The sequence below is a fragment of the Bos indicus x Bos taurus genome, chromosome 2 (genome assembly GCF_003369695.1).
Source record: "Bos indicus x Bos taurus breed Angus x Brahman F1 hybrid chromosome 2, Bos_hybrid_MaternalHap_v2.0, whole genome shotgun sequence".
Classification (NCBI taxonomy): Eukaryota; Metazoa; Chordata; class Mammalia; order Artiodactyla; family Bovidae; genus Bos; species Bos indicus x Bos taurus.
The window spans coordinates 23986850-24004009 of record NC_040077.1 but is presented as its reverse complement, the minus strand read 5'-3'; the positions used below and the strand labels follow the sequence as shown (position 1 = coordinate 24004009).

At 47.2% G+C, this 17160-nt stretch overlaps 1 protein-coding gene across 2 annotated transcripts in view; it reads left to right on the top strand.

Moving 5' to 3' along the window:
- The first annotated feature begins 989 nt into the window (after positions 1–989).
- ITGA6 (integrin subunit alpha 6) overlaps positions 990–17160 on the top strand; it is an 87907-nt gene continuing 71736 nt past the window's right edge. For both annotated transcript variants that reach the window (XM_027557557.1, XM_027557564.1), the window contains exon 1: positions 990–1380. In XM_027557557.1, coding sequence (XP_027413358.1) covers positions 1199–1380 — 182 coding nt within the window. In that variant the 5' untranslated portion in view covers positions 990–1198. The remainder of the gene's footprint in view (positions 1381–17160) is intronic.

Below are 17160 nucleotides of genomic sequence, written 5' to 3'. Positions count from 1 at the left end.
ATCCAAATTCAGAGTAACCTGAATTCTCTCTCCTCCTAGGTTAAGAACCCCTGCAGGATAAAGTCACCCCAGGGGTCAACACCTCACTAGAGGCCCCACCCCTTGTGCTGGAGGCTGGAGCCTTTAGGCCACCCACGCTGATCTCGTAGTAGTCTCTAGGCAGGGAAATTCTCCTCCCAACTAATTCTGGGAATTTGGGGCAGGAAGGAAGGTCTCCTGAGCGCCTGGGTGTCACTTTAAATAACTCTTCCTTCACTAATGAGGACCTTCTCAGCCTGGGAATACCTGGAAATCAAGTTTTAAGTTGCCTACACTAGTGTGACTTTTCCCACAAACTCTCCTTTCCACCTGGACACAGTTCCCTGGAGACACTGGGGCAAGGCTGAGCTTCAGTTTTCTCATCTGCAAAAAGAAAATACCCACCTCATAGGATTGTTAGGAGCATGAAATGAGATAATAGCTGTGCGTTTGCAATTGCACAGCCCTCTTAAAATCTGTGCTGTTATCGTTTTTGACGTTAGGTCTTGAGGACCGAGGACAATCTATACAACTCCAGTCCCCAAGTACCGGGCCCGCGTTAAGCGCTCCCTAAACACTTGTGGAATGAATGAACGCAGCCTTTGCACGTGGGTCGGCGAGCACCGGGGGCTCCCGGCCATTAGGCGCATCACCACCACTTGTTTTTAGAACAGGTAGTAAACGCTTTTCCGGCTCTGTGCGGAACGGCAACCACAACTCAAGCGCTTTGCTCCAGGAGGACTCGCAGGCTGGGACTGCCCGGCCCGCAACTCGCCTGCGGGTCTCCCCAGCGGCTTCCCCACCAGGTGTGGGGGTGGCGGGGGAGGCGCAGAGGGGCAGCTCTGGGTCGCACCGCAGCCGGGCGGGCCGCAAAGGTGCCGGCGGCGGGCGCGCGAGGAGGGGCCAAGGGGTGGGGAGGGCCGGGGCGGGGCCGGCGTCCTCGTCACTTGATAAAACGCCTGCGAGTCTCCAGAGAACAACGGGCTCATTCAGTGGTCGGGAGCTGCCCGCGAGGGGGAGCGGCCGGGCGGAGAGCGCGACTCGTCCCGGGGGTGGGGCCGGGCGCGGCGGCGAGAGGAGACCGAGGTGGCCGCGGCGGCAGCGGCGCTGTAGCCCCGAATCCGGCCCGAAGCGCGGGGCGGCCGCGCAGTTTCCCGCTCCCCTCCCGGTGCGCCGGCCCATGGCGGCCGCGGGGCGGCTGTGGCTGCTTTACCTGTCAGTGGGGCTCCTGCCGCGGCTCGGCACCGCCTTCAACTTGGACACCCGCGAGGACAATGTGATCGAGAAAACTGGGGACTCCGGGAGCCTTTTCGGCTTCTCGCTGGCGATGCACTGGCAGCTGCAGCCTGAGGACAAGCGGCTGTGAGTTCCCGACTCTGTCCACCCCACCCGGGCCCCGGCCCACGCGCGAACCAGGTCGAAGGCTCTCCGCGTTCCCGCCGGCCGGCCCTGCCCGGTCCGGCACTCCGCAGGCTCCGGGGGGAGCGGGGCCCGGCGCTCCGCGCGCTCCCCTCCGGCCCCGCCTGGCGCGGCGCCTTCCCCAGTTCAGCCCCGGAAAGAGAACCCGGGGGCCGACTCTGCACACCGCGGCCCCGGTGCCAGGCGGGGCTGTCCTCGGACCCGGGAGAGTTTACTTTTTTTTTTTTTTTTAAACAAAGTGCTTTCCGGCGATCCTTCCCTCCGGGCATGTTTGCTGGGAACCCGGCAGGTGGCACGCTTTGCTGAGCTTCACGTGTGTATTGAGCTGGCCGGGTAGGGGTGACTTGGGGTGGAGGAGGGTCGCTGTTTTCGCTGCGGTGAGATGACTAAGAGGGTCGTTAGGGAGATCCAGGCCTTTCCCAAACTCACAGAGAACACCCGGCTCCCCAGCAGACTCGCGCGCCTCGCAGAAGTTGGAAAGCCACCTTTCATCATGTCCTGGGGGGCTTTCCTCGAAGGGCGGGTTCCCCGGTAGGCGAGACTTTTACACGCCTCCCCCGCTTTTAAAAAGATAGAACCAACCAAGCACCTGTTCCGCAGAACTAGATCAGCTGAGAAAACAAGACCCTGTTAGTGGTGTGGCCGACCCCCCACCCCCACCCCGCACAAGCCACAAAGCGTCCGGCGCCACCCGAGACCCGGTGGGCCCCAGCCCTGGGAGGCCCTGCCGAGGGGTTAAAGCAAAATGTCCGATCTAAGTTGGGGGCTTTGCAAATGAAGTCTGGAAGTGTCAACCCCCGACCCCCCTAACACCATGGCTCAGCGGTGCTCCTCCAGGGAGAAAGTGGAGACCGGCACTGGTAGCTTCTTTTCTTTCTTAGACAGTGTTTGGTTCCCACATGATCAAACTGTTTAGGCAGGAGAGGGTATTTGGGAGCTTAGTGGCTTTAATCGCTGTGGGGCCGCATTCTTGATCTGGGCTACCGAGAAATAAACTCACAAAAGGTCCTGCACCCCCCACCCCCAGCCCTTTGGTTGAGCTGAGGTCCTTCCAGGACCAACAGACCGAAGAATGCAAAGTACAGCTACAGAGGAGAGGACTTTATGAGAGGGGAATGGGGTTTTAGGGCCACAGGGAAAATCTTGATTTCAGTAATTAAGAACTTCGGAATTGGTGAAGGTTGTAGGTGCCTGAATCTTAAAGTCAGATTTTTCTAATAACACCTACCAGTGAAGCAAAGAAATTAGTACGGGGCGGGAAGGCCGGGGGGTGGTCTGCAGGCCTGAGCAGCTGCTTATACTCTATTTTTTCTCAGCAGAAATAATTGTGATGCTATAAATTTGAAATGAAAGGTGGTTTCTGTTAACTCAGTTAATGGATGATGTATGGTGTCTCTGAGTACTTGAATGTGTAGATGAGCATTCACCCATATGGAGAATGAACTTGTTAGTGCAGAAATGACCACGGGCCAGCAGAGGGAATATATTCTCCTTGGCATTCTCTGCACCAGTCCTCTACTGAAGCTGGTGGTTTCCTTGAAATACTTGTTCAAGCAAACATTGTGAAGGGGAAGTAGTAGGGCGGAAAGTTATCTATGGGGGTGGAGACTTGCAAAAGGTAGTTTCAGCCAGGATCTCTGTTGTCACCAAGGTTAGCGGTGTGCTTGCTCAAACTTGTTCTTGCTGGTGGGCTTCTCTGCTGTTAGACCTGCTGCAGGTATGTAAGAAGGAGCCTGTGTTTGGGGGCTGATACCTTCTAGAAATGCTCTTCTTAGGGACTGATAGAGAGGAGTGGCCCACTTTAAGGGAACTGTATCTTTCTCTGGACCTGGGAGTGTGGCAATAGCCCACTCTAGGGGGCTGTGATTTATGTCAGGTGCCACGCCCCCACCTTCTTTTGGTAAAGTAATCTGGCAGCACTGGCCTCACCCAGGAGAACCCGTACACACAGGCCATACCCATAGTCGTTATCACCTTTGTCAGTAAAGGATGTGGGTGTAAAGCAACAGCCAGTGAGGTTGAGACCCCACAGTTTATGGGCCAGCTTCCTAAACTCTGCACTTATTGGGAGTTTTTCAGGGCACTGGTGAGAGAGACCTAAGCTCAAAATTCTTTCTTGGTATTTTGCAGCTGTTACTTTGAGCCTTGGTGTTTTTATCTGTAAAATGGAGCTATTACTGCTCAGTAGGCTTGTGAGGATTAAGAGATAACATGCAAAGTGCCTAATTCCTGACTGGCATGGGTATTTGCTGACTAAATGGTAGTTGTTAATGGTGATGCATTTAGAAGCAGTAACTGAACTCCTCCTGTGTGCCTGTGACTCTGCAGGTGTTAAACATCCTGTGAGTCTCACTCTGCCAGAGAGTAGAGTCGAAGGTTTATTGGCATTGGGTAAGTTAAACTTAATCACTTTTATGAACCCCATTTTCAAAGCATTTTAACTTTAATCAATCTTAGATTTACAGCAAAAGTAAATGTCTCAAGAGACTTCATTGAGGCAGAAAAAGTAAAATATCAAAGATGTGTGAGCATATCAGATGAATGCAGTGTTGTGGGAACAAACCATAGAATTTTGTGGGTTAAACTTTCTACAATGCTGTTTAAATATTTCATATCTTAAACTCTAAGATTTTATAACAGAATAATATTGTATCTGAGAGCCTTAAAACAGTAACTAAAAGAGCCTTAAAACAGTTTGTTGTTTAGTTACTAAGTTGTATCTGACTCTTTCTCTTTCCTTAAGATTTTCTAGGCAAGAATACTGGAGTGGGTTGCCATTTCCTTCTCCAGGGGATCTTCCTCACCCAGGGATCAAACCCATGTCTCCTGCTTGGCAGGCAGATTCTTTATGTCTGAGCCACTGGCTATTCCTAAAACTTTGGGGACTGTAAAACTGAAATAGTGATCATAAAACTTCACTGGGCTTTTTAGGCTAGATATTAAAGAAGTTTGGCTGAGTTACTGAGGTCAGGATCTAAGGTTGAGTCACCCCCAATGAGGTAGAAAGTATGGGATGGTATCTGTGGGTATGTCCATCCTGTGAGTCAGCCCTTTTTACTCTTCTGGGAGGAGCTGAGTCTGTGTGATTGCAGGACAGAATCCAGAAGGAACAGATCTTTAAGTTATATCTGCGATGCTGGGAGTGATGCTGGGCTTATCCCAATTGACACTTTCTTTTTGGGAACTTCCTGATCTCCACTGTCTTCCTAAGGCCGACCAGCCCCACTGGCGCTTCTGTTTTGACTCTATAATGTTTACTCTTGGTTTTTCTCACACTTGTGATGCTCTTGCTCTTAAAATCAATTTTACTGAACTAGAGATCGTCTAGTCCAGCTAGATGAAGAAACTTTATAGATGAAGAAACTAAATCTGAAAGTTAAAGAAATGTCTATAGTCTCATGAGTGCTTAAGCAGAATCTTAACAGAATCTGGATTTGAACTTGGCATTTCTGACTCATGCTCATTTCACCTCTAAAAGGAAAAGTCAAACGTGTCCTTCAGACCTGGAGAAAATGAGTTTTGGAAATGTACTGTGTTAGGTTGATTTATTAAACCACTCCCCACGTGGGTCAGGGCTGTCTATTTAAATATCTGTGCCTGGACTCTCCTCCTATGGACACTTATTCCACCTGGCCTTGGATCAGCTTCTGGGTCCTTCCTTCTTTGCCTGTCATTCCTTCCCCTTCTGAAAAAGCCCAGTGAGGAGCCAGCTGGGGATCAGAACTACGTCCAGGATGTGTACCTAAGCACTCACTTCCTTGCATTCATTCAGAGTGCCCTGTGGCCCAGGGCCATCATCCAGGGACTGTCTCGGTCACCTTGAGTCCTGAGAGTGGAGAAAGAGCCAAAATGGGCTGGGAGACTTAGAGGAGATCTTAGGACTCTGCAAGAAAGCAGAAATAGACAAGTTTAATTTTAACACAGGCTGGTCTCGTGAGTCCATCCAAGTCATGACTTAGGGTTTACAAAAAAAAGTCAGTATTTTTGTGATATGAATAATAATATCAGGAAAGTCAGGTGAAATGCTCATGTAAAAAAGCTTTACATTATTTTAAAGAATCAGTTACTATGTTCTTAGTTGTATAATTCCCTATTTTAGCATAACAATATTGTTGTTGTTGTTCAATGGCTCTAAGTCTTATCAACTCTGTGACTCTATGCACTACAGCACGCCAGGCTCCTCTGTTCTAAACTATTGGAATTTGCTCAAATTCATGTCCATTGAGTTGGTGGTGCTATCAGTAATATCAGGATTTAAGCTTTGTCACCAAGTAGTACTGGAACTGTGATGCATGGATTCCCTTAGACCTTGACTCAGCCTAAGGACAGAGTGACAGGTGAATGCAATGCCCTGGCACTTTCAAGATAGATACTGGAGGCATAATAGAACATACTATCCTGTGCTTAGATGACAGGGTCAGTTTTCCCTGGAACGCTGGTTAATTCCAAGTCAGTCCATCCTGAAGAACATCATCATGTTGTAAGAACCAGTTTGCCTTTCTCCATGAAAGCCTTTTGAGCCCAATCCATACTACATCACGTCCTCTTCCTTTGAGTGTCTGTAGTCCTTACTGTCGTGTGCCTGACAGCTCTGATGGTTTTGTATTATTTAATTATGTAATATTTAACTGTTGTCTGCCATTTTCAGAGTATGGTCTAATCCCGCCTAGGTGGATAATAGGTTATGTGAGGGCAGGGGTCTTATGTTCATTTCTTTGCCTGATAGCACCTTGAATATGCCTTGCAAATAAAATGGAGTTAGAGCTATCTGCTCTGTTTAACTTGTGCAATCAACTTCTCTGGCTCAGGGTAGAGAGGGAGAAATCCCTTTATTTAATGGTCTGCGCTTCTGGAACTTAGCGTATACATTGCTCTCTGCTGCCTCCAGGGAAAGGGGAGCTATAGTGGTAATGCAAAGAGACATCAAAGAGGTTCAGTTCAGTTTAGTCGCTCAGTCGTATCTGACCCTTTGCTCAAAGAGGTTAACTCTTGGTTTTTTGAGTTCTCAAGGGCCCAAGGCCCTGCTAAGGGCTTTTTATGAGTGATTTTTAATTACACTTGACTTTTGCCTTAAAGGCACACTTTATAACTTAACCCCAGAAATACAGGCTGACCTATACTGCACTGGGTACGGAGATCTGCTAGTTGTTAAATCAAGACTACATAGAGAAGGGTGGCTGTAGACTAAGGTCCTGAAGCTACTTGACAAGGGTGTGGGGGTCAAATGGAAGTAAGCATGTGAGGGCACGTGTGAATTGATGGCTAAGTATTGGTTACTCATGGTCAGTAAGGGAGTCTTGGATACATGTAGCTCTTTAAGTGCAGTGGTGGGGTAGCTGCCAACCTCCTCCAGTGAGAGCTTTATGTAGAATGGTGATCCAGGTGGCCCACGGGTCAGAATCAGAGTTCTAACGGCCTTTTGAGAGAGTGGTCAAGGTTGAGCCCCCACAGTAATGGGCCCTGGGAGCAGGGCCAGCCCCCTCCTGTGTTTGGGTACAAGTTTAGAATCAAATGATTTTGTCTACAAGGAACTTTCTGGGTTCTCAAACCTGGCTGGTCATCAAGGTAACTTGGAGAATCTCTTTGTAAAAATATAATTTGAGGCTTACTAAGTCGTGTCCAACTCTTGTGACCCCATGGACTGAGCCTTTCAGGCTCCTCTGTCCATGGGATTCTCCAGGCAAGAATACTGGAGTGGGAAAAAAAAAAAAAAAAAAGAATACTGGAGTGGGTTGCCATTTTCCTTCTCCAAGTTTGAGCTCAGGCCAGATCTATTATACCAGTTTCTATAGGTGTGATCTGAGAATCTGTTCATAACATTCTCTAAGTTTGAGCTAGATGAGCTTTCCATTTTTACCCAGAAGGAACATAATATAATGCATCAGAACAGATTCTAGAGCTGGAGTCTGGATCCCAGTGGATGAGATCAAGTCCTTCTCTACCATTTCCTGCTGTACATTATGCAGAATACTTAACATTCTGCTCCCCATGCCAGTGTGTAGGGGTTTTCCCCACACACCATCGAACCATCCTCAGATACCAGTCAGCTCAGTTCTGTCAGTCTCCCTGGAGATAGCAACAGATCCCGCAGATTAAGGGCTCAGTGCTACATGACTGCCTCCCCCACTTCAGATGCCCACGCCAAGTCCAAGTTGTCCCCTGGGCTTCTGACAGACTGGCTATACATTGGAATTTCCCACGATCCCTGCCTTACTGCTACTGCCAAGTCGCTTCAGTCGTGTCTGACTCTGTGCGACCCCATAGACGGCAGCCCACCAGGCTCCCCTGTCCCTGGGATTCTCCAGGCAAGAACACTGGAGTGTGTTGCCATTTCCTTCTCCAATGCTTGAAAGTGAAAAGTCAAAGTGAAGTCGCTCAGTCGTGTCCGACTCAGCGACCCCATGGACCGAAGCCTACCAGGCTCCTCCGTCCATGGGATTTTCCAGGCAAGAGTACTGGAGTGGGTTGCCATTGCCTTCTCCTACCTTGGGTTTGATTAATTTGCTGTAGTGGCTCACAGAACTTGGAGAAGCTTTTTTTTTTTTTTTTTTTTACTAAATTACCAGTGTATTATACAACGATATAACTCAGGAACAGCCAGGTGGAAGAGATGCGTAGGGCAAGGAATGGAGGAAGGGTTTAGAGTTTGCATGCTCTGTTCCAGCATGCCCCGCCCCCCCAAATCTCCTTGTGGTTTCCAACCCCAAAGTTCTCCAAACTCCATCCTTTTGAGTTTTTATGGAGGCTTTGATAAATCAATTAGGCACAATTGATTAAAACATTAGCCATTGCGGAGTGAACTCAACCTCCAGCCCTTCCTCCTCCCTGGAGGTCAGGAGGGGGTGGCTGAAAGTTCCAACCCCCTAATAAAGTGCCCCCGCTCCTTAGGTGCAGGCGGAGCCACCTCATTAACATAACAAAGACACCTTTGTCGCTCTCCTTGCTTGGCAAATTCCAAGGGTTTTAGGAGCTCTGTGCCGGGAACAGTAGATGAAAACCAAACGTGTATTATTATAAATCACAATACCTCATCCCCCTAGGTCTCTTTCCTCAGCTGTAAAATGAGGATAATTGTACCTTAGACTAGTCCTGACTCAGAGTAAGCACTTTGTGCATGTTAAATAAATGTGGAAAGCAAGACAGTCAGAGGTGAAGTGCCCATGACATGTTGGGCGAGTTGGTTCTCAGTCCACAGCCTCCACGCTGCCTGGTTTGTGTGGGTGTACTGTCTCTTTGGGGCATCGATTGTGATGATATTCAAGTGTCCATCCTCTGCCTCCATTCTACAGTGACCATGTTGGGAAAGTACATCTCAGGAGAACCATCGCTTGTGGTCTTTTGGTAGCCATGGCGTTAGATGAACACCAGCAGAGTTTCCACAAGCAGTGGAGGCGAATGGGCAGACTGGTGCAGGAATGACGGGCAGGGACTTTGGGCGTAGAGAACCTACAGAGGGTGGCTTGTGCACATTCAGGCTGGAGTTATTCATAAGGAATACCAAATGTCTGGTTTCCAGATCTTCTCAGACCTCTTGACTTGGAAAGTCACACCCCTCTACTCCCATTCCTGGCAGGCCGGGTAGTGTACACTCCGCCCAGGGCTGGGCTGGTGATGATTTATTTTTCTTAGTCCTTTTTTTGGCATTAATGTATGATAGGAAGGAGCCTGTGCAAAGCTGGATCTGATTTGTCAATAATGAAGCTGCCTAAAGTTGAGAGATGCATGGACAACGTGTGGAAGTCATGTTTTAGCAAATTTTTGTTTATTAAGCTGGTATTTAGAATTGCACACAGATTTCTTGGAACTAAATTAAGAGGCTAATTGTTAACTAGTTGCGAACTTCACCAGTGCTGGTCCCTGTTAGTCTAGTAACAGGGTGGAATGATCACCATCTAAATGGATGCTGTCTGGCTTATCTATTTCACTCAACAGGGCGAGACAATTCTGAATCAGCTCACCTGTTGCATGGTTGGTGTGTTGGCAGAATGATGCCTTCCTTAGGCCACACTGTAGCCGCTGCCCTTCCCCACACCACACACCCACGTCTACACGTGCTGGATTCTACTGTTGGGTACTGCTGTCACTTCATCTAATCCCAAATTGGCGAAAAAACTGTAGGAAACTTTTAAGTCTAGAAAACCAATTAAGTGGTAAGGACAACTGTTCTGAATTAGCTGGAATGGGGAAAGTACCATGAAAGAAAGTGCAGAAGGCAAAAACAAGGGACATGAAGCCATGGTTGTCTGCTCGCATGTTTATTTGCCAACCAGCTGGATATGTTTTGCATGTCATACAATCCGAAGATTACTGTTTTTGAAAAGCCTTTCAGATATGAGAAAAACCTTTTAGAGAAACAGGCTTTATAAGCTTGGGAGTATAGAAATAAAAATAAACCTTGGTATAATTTGCAAGGGGCATACTGGTGATACATAGAATAAACAGACCAAGGGTGATGCCTCTTTACCCTTGGTCTGCGCTTGCTCTGCTTGGGGATATCAGTGATGCTCCAGTTTCTACATTTTGAAAAGGACATTCATTTGTACCGAGGTTATTTTAATCATGTGTGTGTGTCTAAAAGAGAGAGAGATATACACATGATAATAAATGTTTCAGACCCAGAGAGTAGAATGTCACTGAACTGTACGTCGTCTCCTGAACCAAATAACCTCTTCTGTTTGCAGAATCAGAGTCCTTGTCTTCAGGGTATACTGCCATTGATCAAGGGGTCAGTCTTCTGTGGTCTTGATAAAGCAACATGATGTAAAGTTAACTGGAGGATCCCATCCATGGGAGCTGTGGTATATGTGTGGAATGATAGTTCCTTAGTGTGAATGGCCCACTGGGTAGCACAGGGAATTTGAAGTTTTGTATTCCCTCTCTCCTGAGGAAAGTGAAAAAAAATTTTTTTTTCTTGGGTTCCCTTCCCACTGATATGACCCCTCCCTTCCATCCCACTTCCTGACAATGTAGTTCCATCTGTCCCTTGAGTACAAAGGGAAATGGAAATGTTTAGAATTCTACAAGGCCCAGAGAGATTGGAGATAGAGAGGAGAAGATATTTAAAATACTTGGAGGAGATGTGCAGTGTTGAAAACCTGTTGTTTGGGCTTCAGGAATCCAGAGGCCTTGGGGTGCCTAGTGAGAGTAGGCCCACAGGCCAACTTAGAACAGTACTCAGGAAAGTTGAGAGCTGGCTTTCACTGGTGATAAAGAGTCTTATGGAAACCCGCAAGTGCAAAGGGAGGTGGATATGGACTCTGTTGGATCTTCTAGAGGCTCAAGGATAGAGTCCTGGGGAGAACTGAAGGAGAAGCCCCTGAATTAGATGGTCCAAACCTCAAGGGAGGACTTCGGGGGCCAGCTGGAGAAGTGTTTGACTGCCCAGCACATAGTAAAGTCTTTTCAGATTCCATATCAGATCAGCCAGTTTAGAAAGAAAAGTACTTTCTAAGCCTTGTATCAGAAAGGGCCCAAGGCTGTAATAGGGCCCAAGGCTGAGAAAGGGTTTGGGGAGTGTGGAGGGGCATCCGTGGGACCCTTGCTCACAGGATAACCCTATGAGATGAGCCCTGAGACACGAGGATCCCCTCAGCTTAGCTGGAGTAGGAGATGGTTGGCTGTCAGGTAGCCAGGAAGACTTCATGGAGCAGGCACAAGCCATGTCAGTACTGGGGGAAAAGTATTTCTGGCAGTGAGAACAGCAGGTGCAAAGGCCCTGGGCAGAAGCATGTTCAGGAGCAGCAAAGAAGCCTGTAGTCTCCTTGGAGCCAGATTATGGAGAGCCTTATAGGTCATTGGAAGGCTAGTTTTTACTCTTGAATGAGATGGGAAGCCATTGGAGGATGCTGAGAAGAGTGTGACATGTTCTGACTTAGATTGTGCATGGATTCGCTAGCTACTGTTGCTAAGTCACTTCAGTCCTGTCTGACTCTTTGTGACCCCATGGACTATGCCCCGCCAGGCTCGTCTGTCCATGGCATTTTCCAGGCAAGAATACTGGAGTGGGTTGTCCTGCCCTTCTCTAGCTACTACATTATTGGGAACACTCAAGTACAGATGTAGTGATCTTAATGATGAAAGTCCTTTTAAATAATAGGTAAGAGATGATAGTGGTTTGGCCCAAGGTAGTAGGAAGATAGTGAGAAGTGGATGCATTCTGGATATGTTTTGAAAGTAGAGTGAATAGGATTTCCTATGGACCAGTTAAAGAGAGAAAAGCTAGAAGGATAAAGTTATCATACAGTGGTTTAGAGTGGACTGTAAAAATAGAGTTGAGGAGGAGAGCAGGAGTTTAATTTTGGAGATCATAGTTTTGAGATGTCCAGATATCAAGTGGAGTTGTTGAGTAGGCAGTTGAATGAGTGTGAAGTTTGGATGGAAAGGTTTGGATTGGAGATACAGACGGTGGAGCCATAGTTCTAGGTTGTATTCGGAGCTGTGGACCAAATGAATGAGATCACCAAGGAGGAGAGGCTAGAGACTAAGGACAGACCTGCAGGGTATTCTGTCATAGAGAGTGGAGATGTGGGACCCAGCACCAGGCATGAAGAGGAATGGCCAGCAAAGTAGGGAACTAGGCAACGTGCTGTCCTGGAAGCCACATGATGAAGGTGGTTTAGAGAGGGAGTGATCAATCAGTTGTGTCAAATAGCACTGAGATTTGATCCCTGGCACAGCAATATGGAGGCCATGGGTGACCTGATCAGAGCTCTTGTGGAGTGGAGCAGGAGCCGTGCCTGGTGTGGGCTGGTGAGAGACTCAGTTCAGTTCAGTTGCTCAGTCGTGTCCGATTCTTTGCGATGCCATGGACTGCAGCATGCCAGGCCTCCCTGTCCATCACCAACTCCCAGAGTTTACTCAAACTCATGTCCATCACGTTGGTGTTACCATCCAACCATCTCATCCTCTGTCATCCCCTTCTCCTCCTGCCCCCAATCTTTCCCAGCATCAAAGTCTTTTCCGATGAGTCAGTTCTTCACATCAGGTTGCCAAAGTATTTGAGTTTCAGCTTCAGCATCAGTCCTTCCAGTGAATATTCAGGACTAATTTCCTTTAGGATGGACTGGTTGGATCTCCTTGCAGTCCAAGGGACTCTCAAGAGTCTTCTCCAACACCAGGTGAGAGACTAGAAGATGAATTGGAGGTCCTGGAGAGGGGAGCAGAGCAAGAGCTGGAGGAATCAAGAGGGAATTTTATTTTATAATTGGAGGAAGTGACAGTGAGGGGGTTTGTTGATAAGGAGAGTTCAACAGAAAGGGAGAGGTGAACACAGGAGTCGGGAGACTTGATGGTGTGATGTCTGTGCGTGGGTGAGAGGGACACATTGTGGGGAAGGTTACCTGGTTACTGGAGAACCGGAAACTCATCAACCGCAGAGTAAAGGGGCGCACGTGCAGGTCGGTGGGTAGTTATCATGGTGGGAGACTGTGAGTGTTTTTTTGGTTGCTTTTAATTTCTCAGTAAATAATAATATATCATTACAGTGGCTCAATGATTAAGAATCCACCTGCAATGTGGGAGACTGGAATTCGATCCCTGGGTTGGGAAGATCCCCTGGAGGAGGGCATGGCAACCTACTCTAGTATTCTTGCCTAGAAAATCCCATGGACAGAGGAGTCTGGCAGGCTACAGTCCATGGGGTTGCAGAAGAGTCGGAGATGACTTAGTGACTCAACAACAAACATAAGTTACTCAGCATCTGTAGAGACATTTGCCTTATAGGAGTAAGAACTTTGTTCTACAGGCAAAGGAATGTAGGGTTTGAATCTCAGCTGCTTCACACTCTGTTGATTTGATCTTGGGCGAGTTGCTTGTCCTCATCAGTGAAATTGAGGCAGTAATGAAAACTGCCTCATAGAATTGTCAAGATGAAACGTAGTTAGTAGGAAGCCCTGAGCATCATGCCCATTACTTCCAATAAACACCAGCCTTTACTGTCGCAAGTGCCTTAAAGTAAAGTAGTAGTCAGGATCCCCTCACATGGGGGAGTTCTGTAGCTGTTTTTACAGTCTGGCAGACATCGGAATTTACCCTTTAGGGGTCAGATCAAAGGTTAAGTTGCCCCCAGAGGTGGGGGAAGTTCACAGATGGATGGGGACTATCACATTGCCTTAAAGAGGGGCGCTTGGAAGAAGTAAGAGGACATGACAACAAAGGTAAACTCTGTAAGGATTTCCAGTTTCTTAGGCCATATTTGAGCTCCAGAGAGCCACAGCTGCTTATTGGGTTGGCCAAAAAGTTCATTTGGGTTTTTTGTCAGATGTTATAGGAAAACCTGAGCAAACTTTCTGGCCAACTGGATATTTTGTTAGCCTCTTACAAAACTCACTTTATGTGTTGGATGGAGGTCTCTCATATGGGAGTATCTGCAGCTCCCACACCTAGTTCCGTCTCAGACAGCATGGCATCCGTGTGTCCTGCGTGCCAGGTGGACACGCAGGGCGCCAGGGCGCGGCTTCCGGTTCCCTACTCCCTGCCCGATCAATGGTCTTCCTGATCATCCTCAACAAGCACAGCGTTCACCGTGTGCGTTGAACAAGGATGATGTGTGGCCTTGTTGAGTTGTAAGGGATGGAGAAAACTGAATGGCACCAGGGATTCTAAAGTACTGGCAATTTTCAGTCTTCTTTCAAGATTAGTGGTATTGGCTAAAAAGGTGACGAGGTAATTCTGAATCTGAAAGGAAAGACAGTATCTCTGCAGTTACGCAAGAGTGTGACTCACAGGACCTTCGAACCCTTGTCCTGGTGTGTGCCACAGATTCATTAGGGAACATCTTCTGGAGGTGGTGTGGTGGTGAGTTACTTAAAATAAAAAAGTTGTCTCAGTGTAGTGCAGGTTGAAATATGAGTAAGTTTTTAAATATAAAGCATAAGACTTTTAATGACAGTTCAAGCTTTTGGTGGTCACCTTGGGCTGTGCTCCCAAACTCGGTCATCTCCTCCCTCATTCAGGACTTCCGTGAAAATGATTGACGGGCTGACTGGCTCAACCCTTTATCTACAGAGGTGCAACTGATCCCCAGGAAAGTTGAGTGACAGCTGGGTAGTGGCAGTGTGAGTCCTGAAACCTACCTGCTCCATGCCCAGTCCACTCAGTGCTATGCCATACATGTGAACATCTTGGTAGCCAATTCCTGGAACTAAATCTGTACTGGCTGATCTTGCTCTTAACGGAACAGTATCTGACAGTTTGAAATGTTCTTCTCCCGTAGTGGCCTGGTATAGCGATAGCAAATACACAGCCACTGTTGCCCTTCCACCTGCTAACTGGGGACACTCCACACAACCACAGCACTTCTTCCAGCTGAGTCTCCGAATTCTCCAGGCCAGCGTTAGTTAGCTGATGTAGATGTGGGTGTTTGCACGTAAGACAGCATAGCATCTTAGTTGTTCTCATGGCCTGGCCAAATTCTGTACGTGTGGAAGATACTCTCTTCATGTCTGTTGGAGGGACATTATCCCTCCTGGTTTGTGAGCTTATGAGGAAGGCCGATGGCTTGTCCATTTCTGGTTCCAATCTAATAGAAATGGCACCCAAAAGGCATTTGTTAAGTTCTTTGAAAGTACATGGAAGCCTTGTGGAAAATAGTAAGATGACAGTTTCTTTAGAATGATCCTTTATATCCTGGTACTAGTACTAATACTACTACTACTTAAAAAAATAAAAAAACTGGTGAAATACACATGAGATCTATCATCTTAACCATTTTAAAGTGTCCAGTAGTTAAATATATCCACATGGTTGCGAAATCCTAGCACCCCATAGACTACTAGAGTACTCAGAAATCAGGATGGCCCTGTTATGAGACCATCAAATATTGATAAACCAAACTTACTTAAACATAGAATTGTGCTTAATTATATCATCTGATGTGATATTCTAACAAAGGTTAGTGGCAATGGAATTAAAAGTTTAACAAATTTATGGTGTTAAAAATTCCATCTCCGAGCTTAGTATGTGTTTTCCAATCTGGTAAAGGATGCCTCCTGATTGATTTCAACCATTGTGCCCCTTGCTCCATTTGTGGAGCAAGCAATCTGATCTGATCTGATTTAAAAAAAACAAAAAAACCCCAAACCTGGCTGTTTCTTTTGTCTTGCTACTTTTCCTAACTACCTCTTCAATTCAGTTCAGTTCAGTTGCTCAGTCGTGTCCGACTCTTTGCGACCCCATGAATTGCAGCACGCCAGGCCTCCCTGTCCATCACCAACTCCCGGAGTTCACTCAAACTCACGTCCATCGAGTCAGTGATGCCATCCAGCCATCTCATCCTCTGTCGTCCCCTTTTCCTCCTGCCCCCAATCCCTCCCAGCATCAGAATCTTTTCCAATGAGTCAACTCTTTGCATGAGGTGGCCAAAGTACTGGAGTTTCAGCTTTAGCATCTTTCCTTCCAAAGAACACCCAGGACTGATCTCCTTTAGAATGGACTGGTTGGATCTCCTTGCAGTTCAAAGGACTCTCAAGAGTCTCCAACACCACAGTTCAAAAGCATCAATTCTTTGGTGCTCAGCTTTCTTCACAGTCCAGCTCTCTCGCATCCATGCGTGACCATTGGAAAAACCATAGCCTTGACTAGACAGACCTTTGTTGGCAAAGTAATGTCTCTGCTTTTGAATGTGCTATCTAGGTTTGTCATAACTTTCCTTCCAAGGAGTAAGCGTCTTTTAATTTCATGGCTGCAGTCACCATCTGCAGTGATTTTGGAGCCCAAAGAAATAAAGTCTGACACTGTTTCCACTGTTTCCCCATCTATTTCACATGAAGTGATGGCACCAGATGCCATGATCTTAGTTTTCTGAATGCTGAGCTTTAAGCCAACTTTTTCACGCTTCTCTTTCACTTTCATCAAGAGGCTTTTGAGTTCCTCTTCACTTTCTGCCATAAGGGTGGTGTCATCTGCATATCTGAGGTTATTGCTATTTCTCCCGGCAATCTTGATTCCAGCTCGTGCTTCTTCCAGTCCAGTATTTCTCATGATGTACTCTGCATAAAAGTTAAATAAGCAGGGTGACAGTATACAGCCTTGACGTACTCCTTTTCCTATTTGGGACCAGTCTGTTGTTCCATGTCCAGTTCTAACTGTTGCTTCCTGACCTGCATATAGGTTTCTCAAGAGGTAAGTCAGGTGGTCTGGTATTCCCATCTCTTGAAGAATTTTCCACAGTTTCTTGTGATCCACACAGTCAAAGGCTTTGGCATAGTCAATAAAGCAGAAATAGATGTTTTTCTGGAGCTCTCTTGGCTTTTCAATGATCCAGTGGATGTTGGCAATTTGATCTCTGGTTCCTCTGCCTTTTCTAAAACCAGCTTGAACATCTGGATGTTCATGGTTCACGTATTGCTGAAGCCTGGCTTGGAGAATTTTGAGCATTACTTTACTAGCAAGTGAAATGAGTGCAATCTTGCTGCTGCTGCTGCTGCTAAGTCGCTTCAGTCGTGTCTGACTCTGTGCGACCCCATAGATGACAGCCACCAGGCTCCCCCGTCCCTGGGATTCTCCAGGGAAGAACACTGGAGTGGGTTGCCATTTCCTTCTCCAGTGCATGAAAGGAAAAGTGAAAGTGAAGTCGCTCAGTCATGTCTACTCTTAGCGACCCCATGGACTACAGCCTACCAGGCTCCTTTGTCCATGGGATTTTCCAGGCGAGAGGACTGGAGTGGGTTGCCATTGCCTTCTCCAAGTGCAATCTTAGTAGCTTTAAAATGAATCCAATTTTAG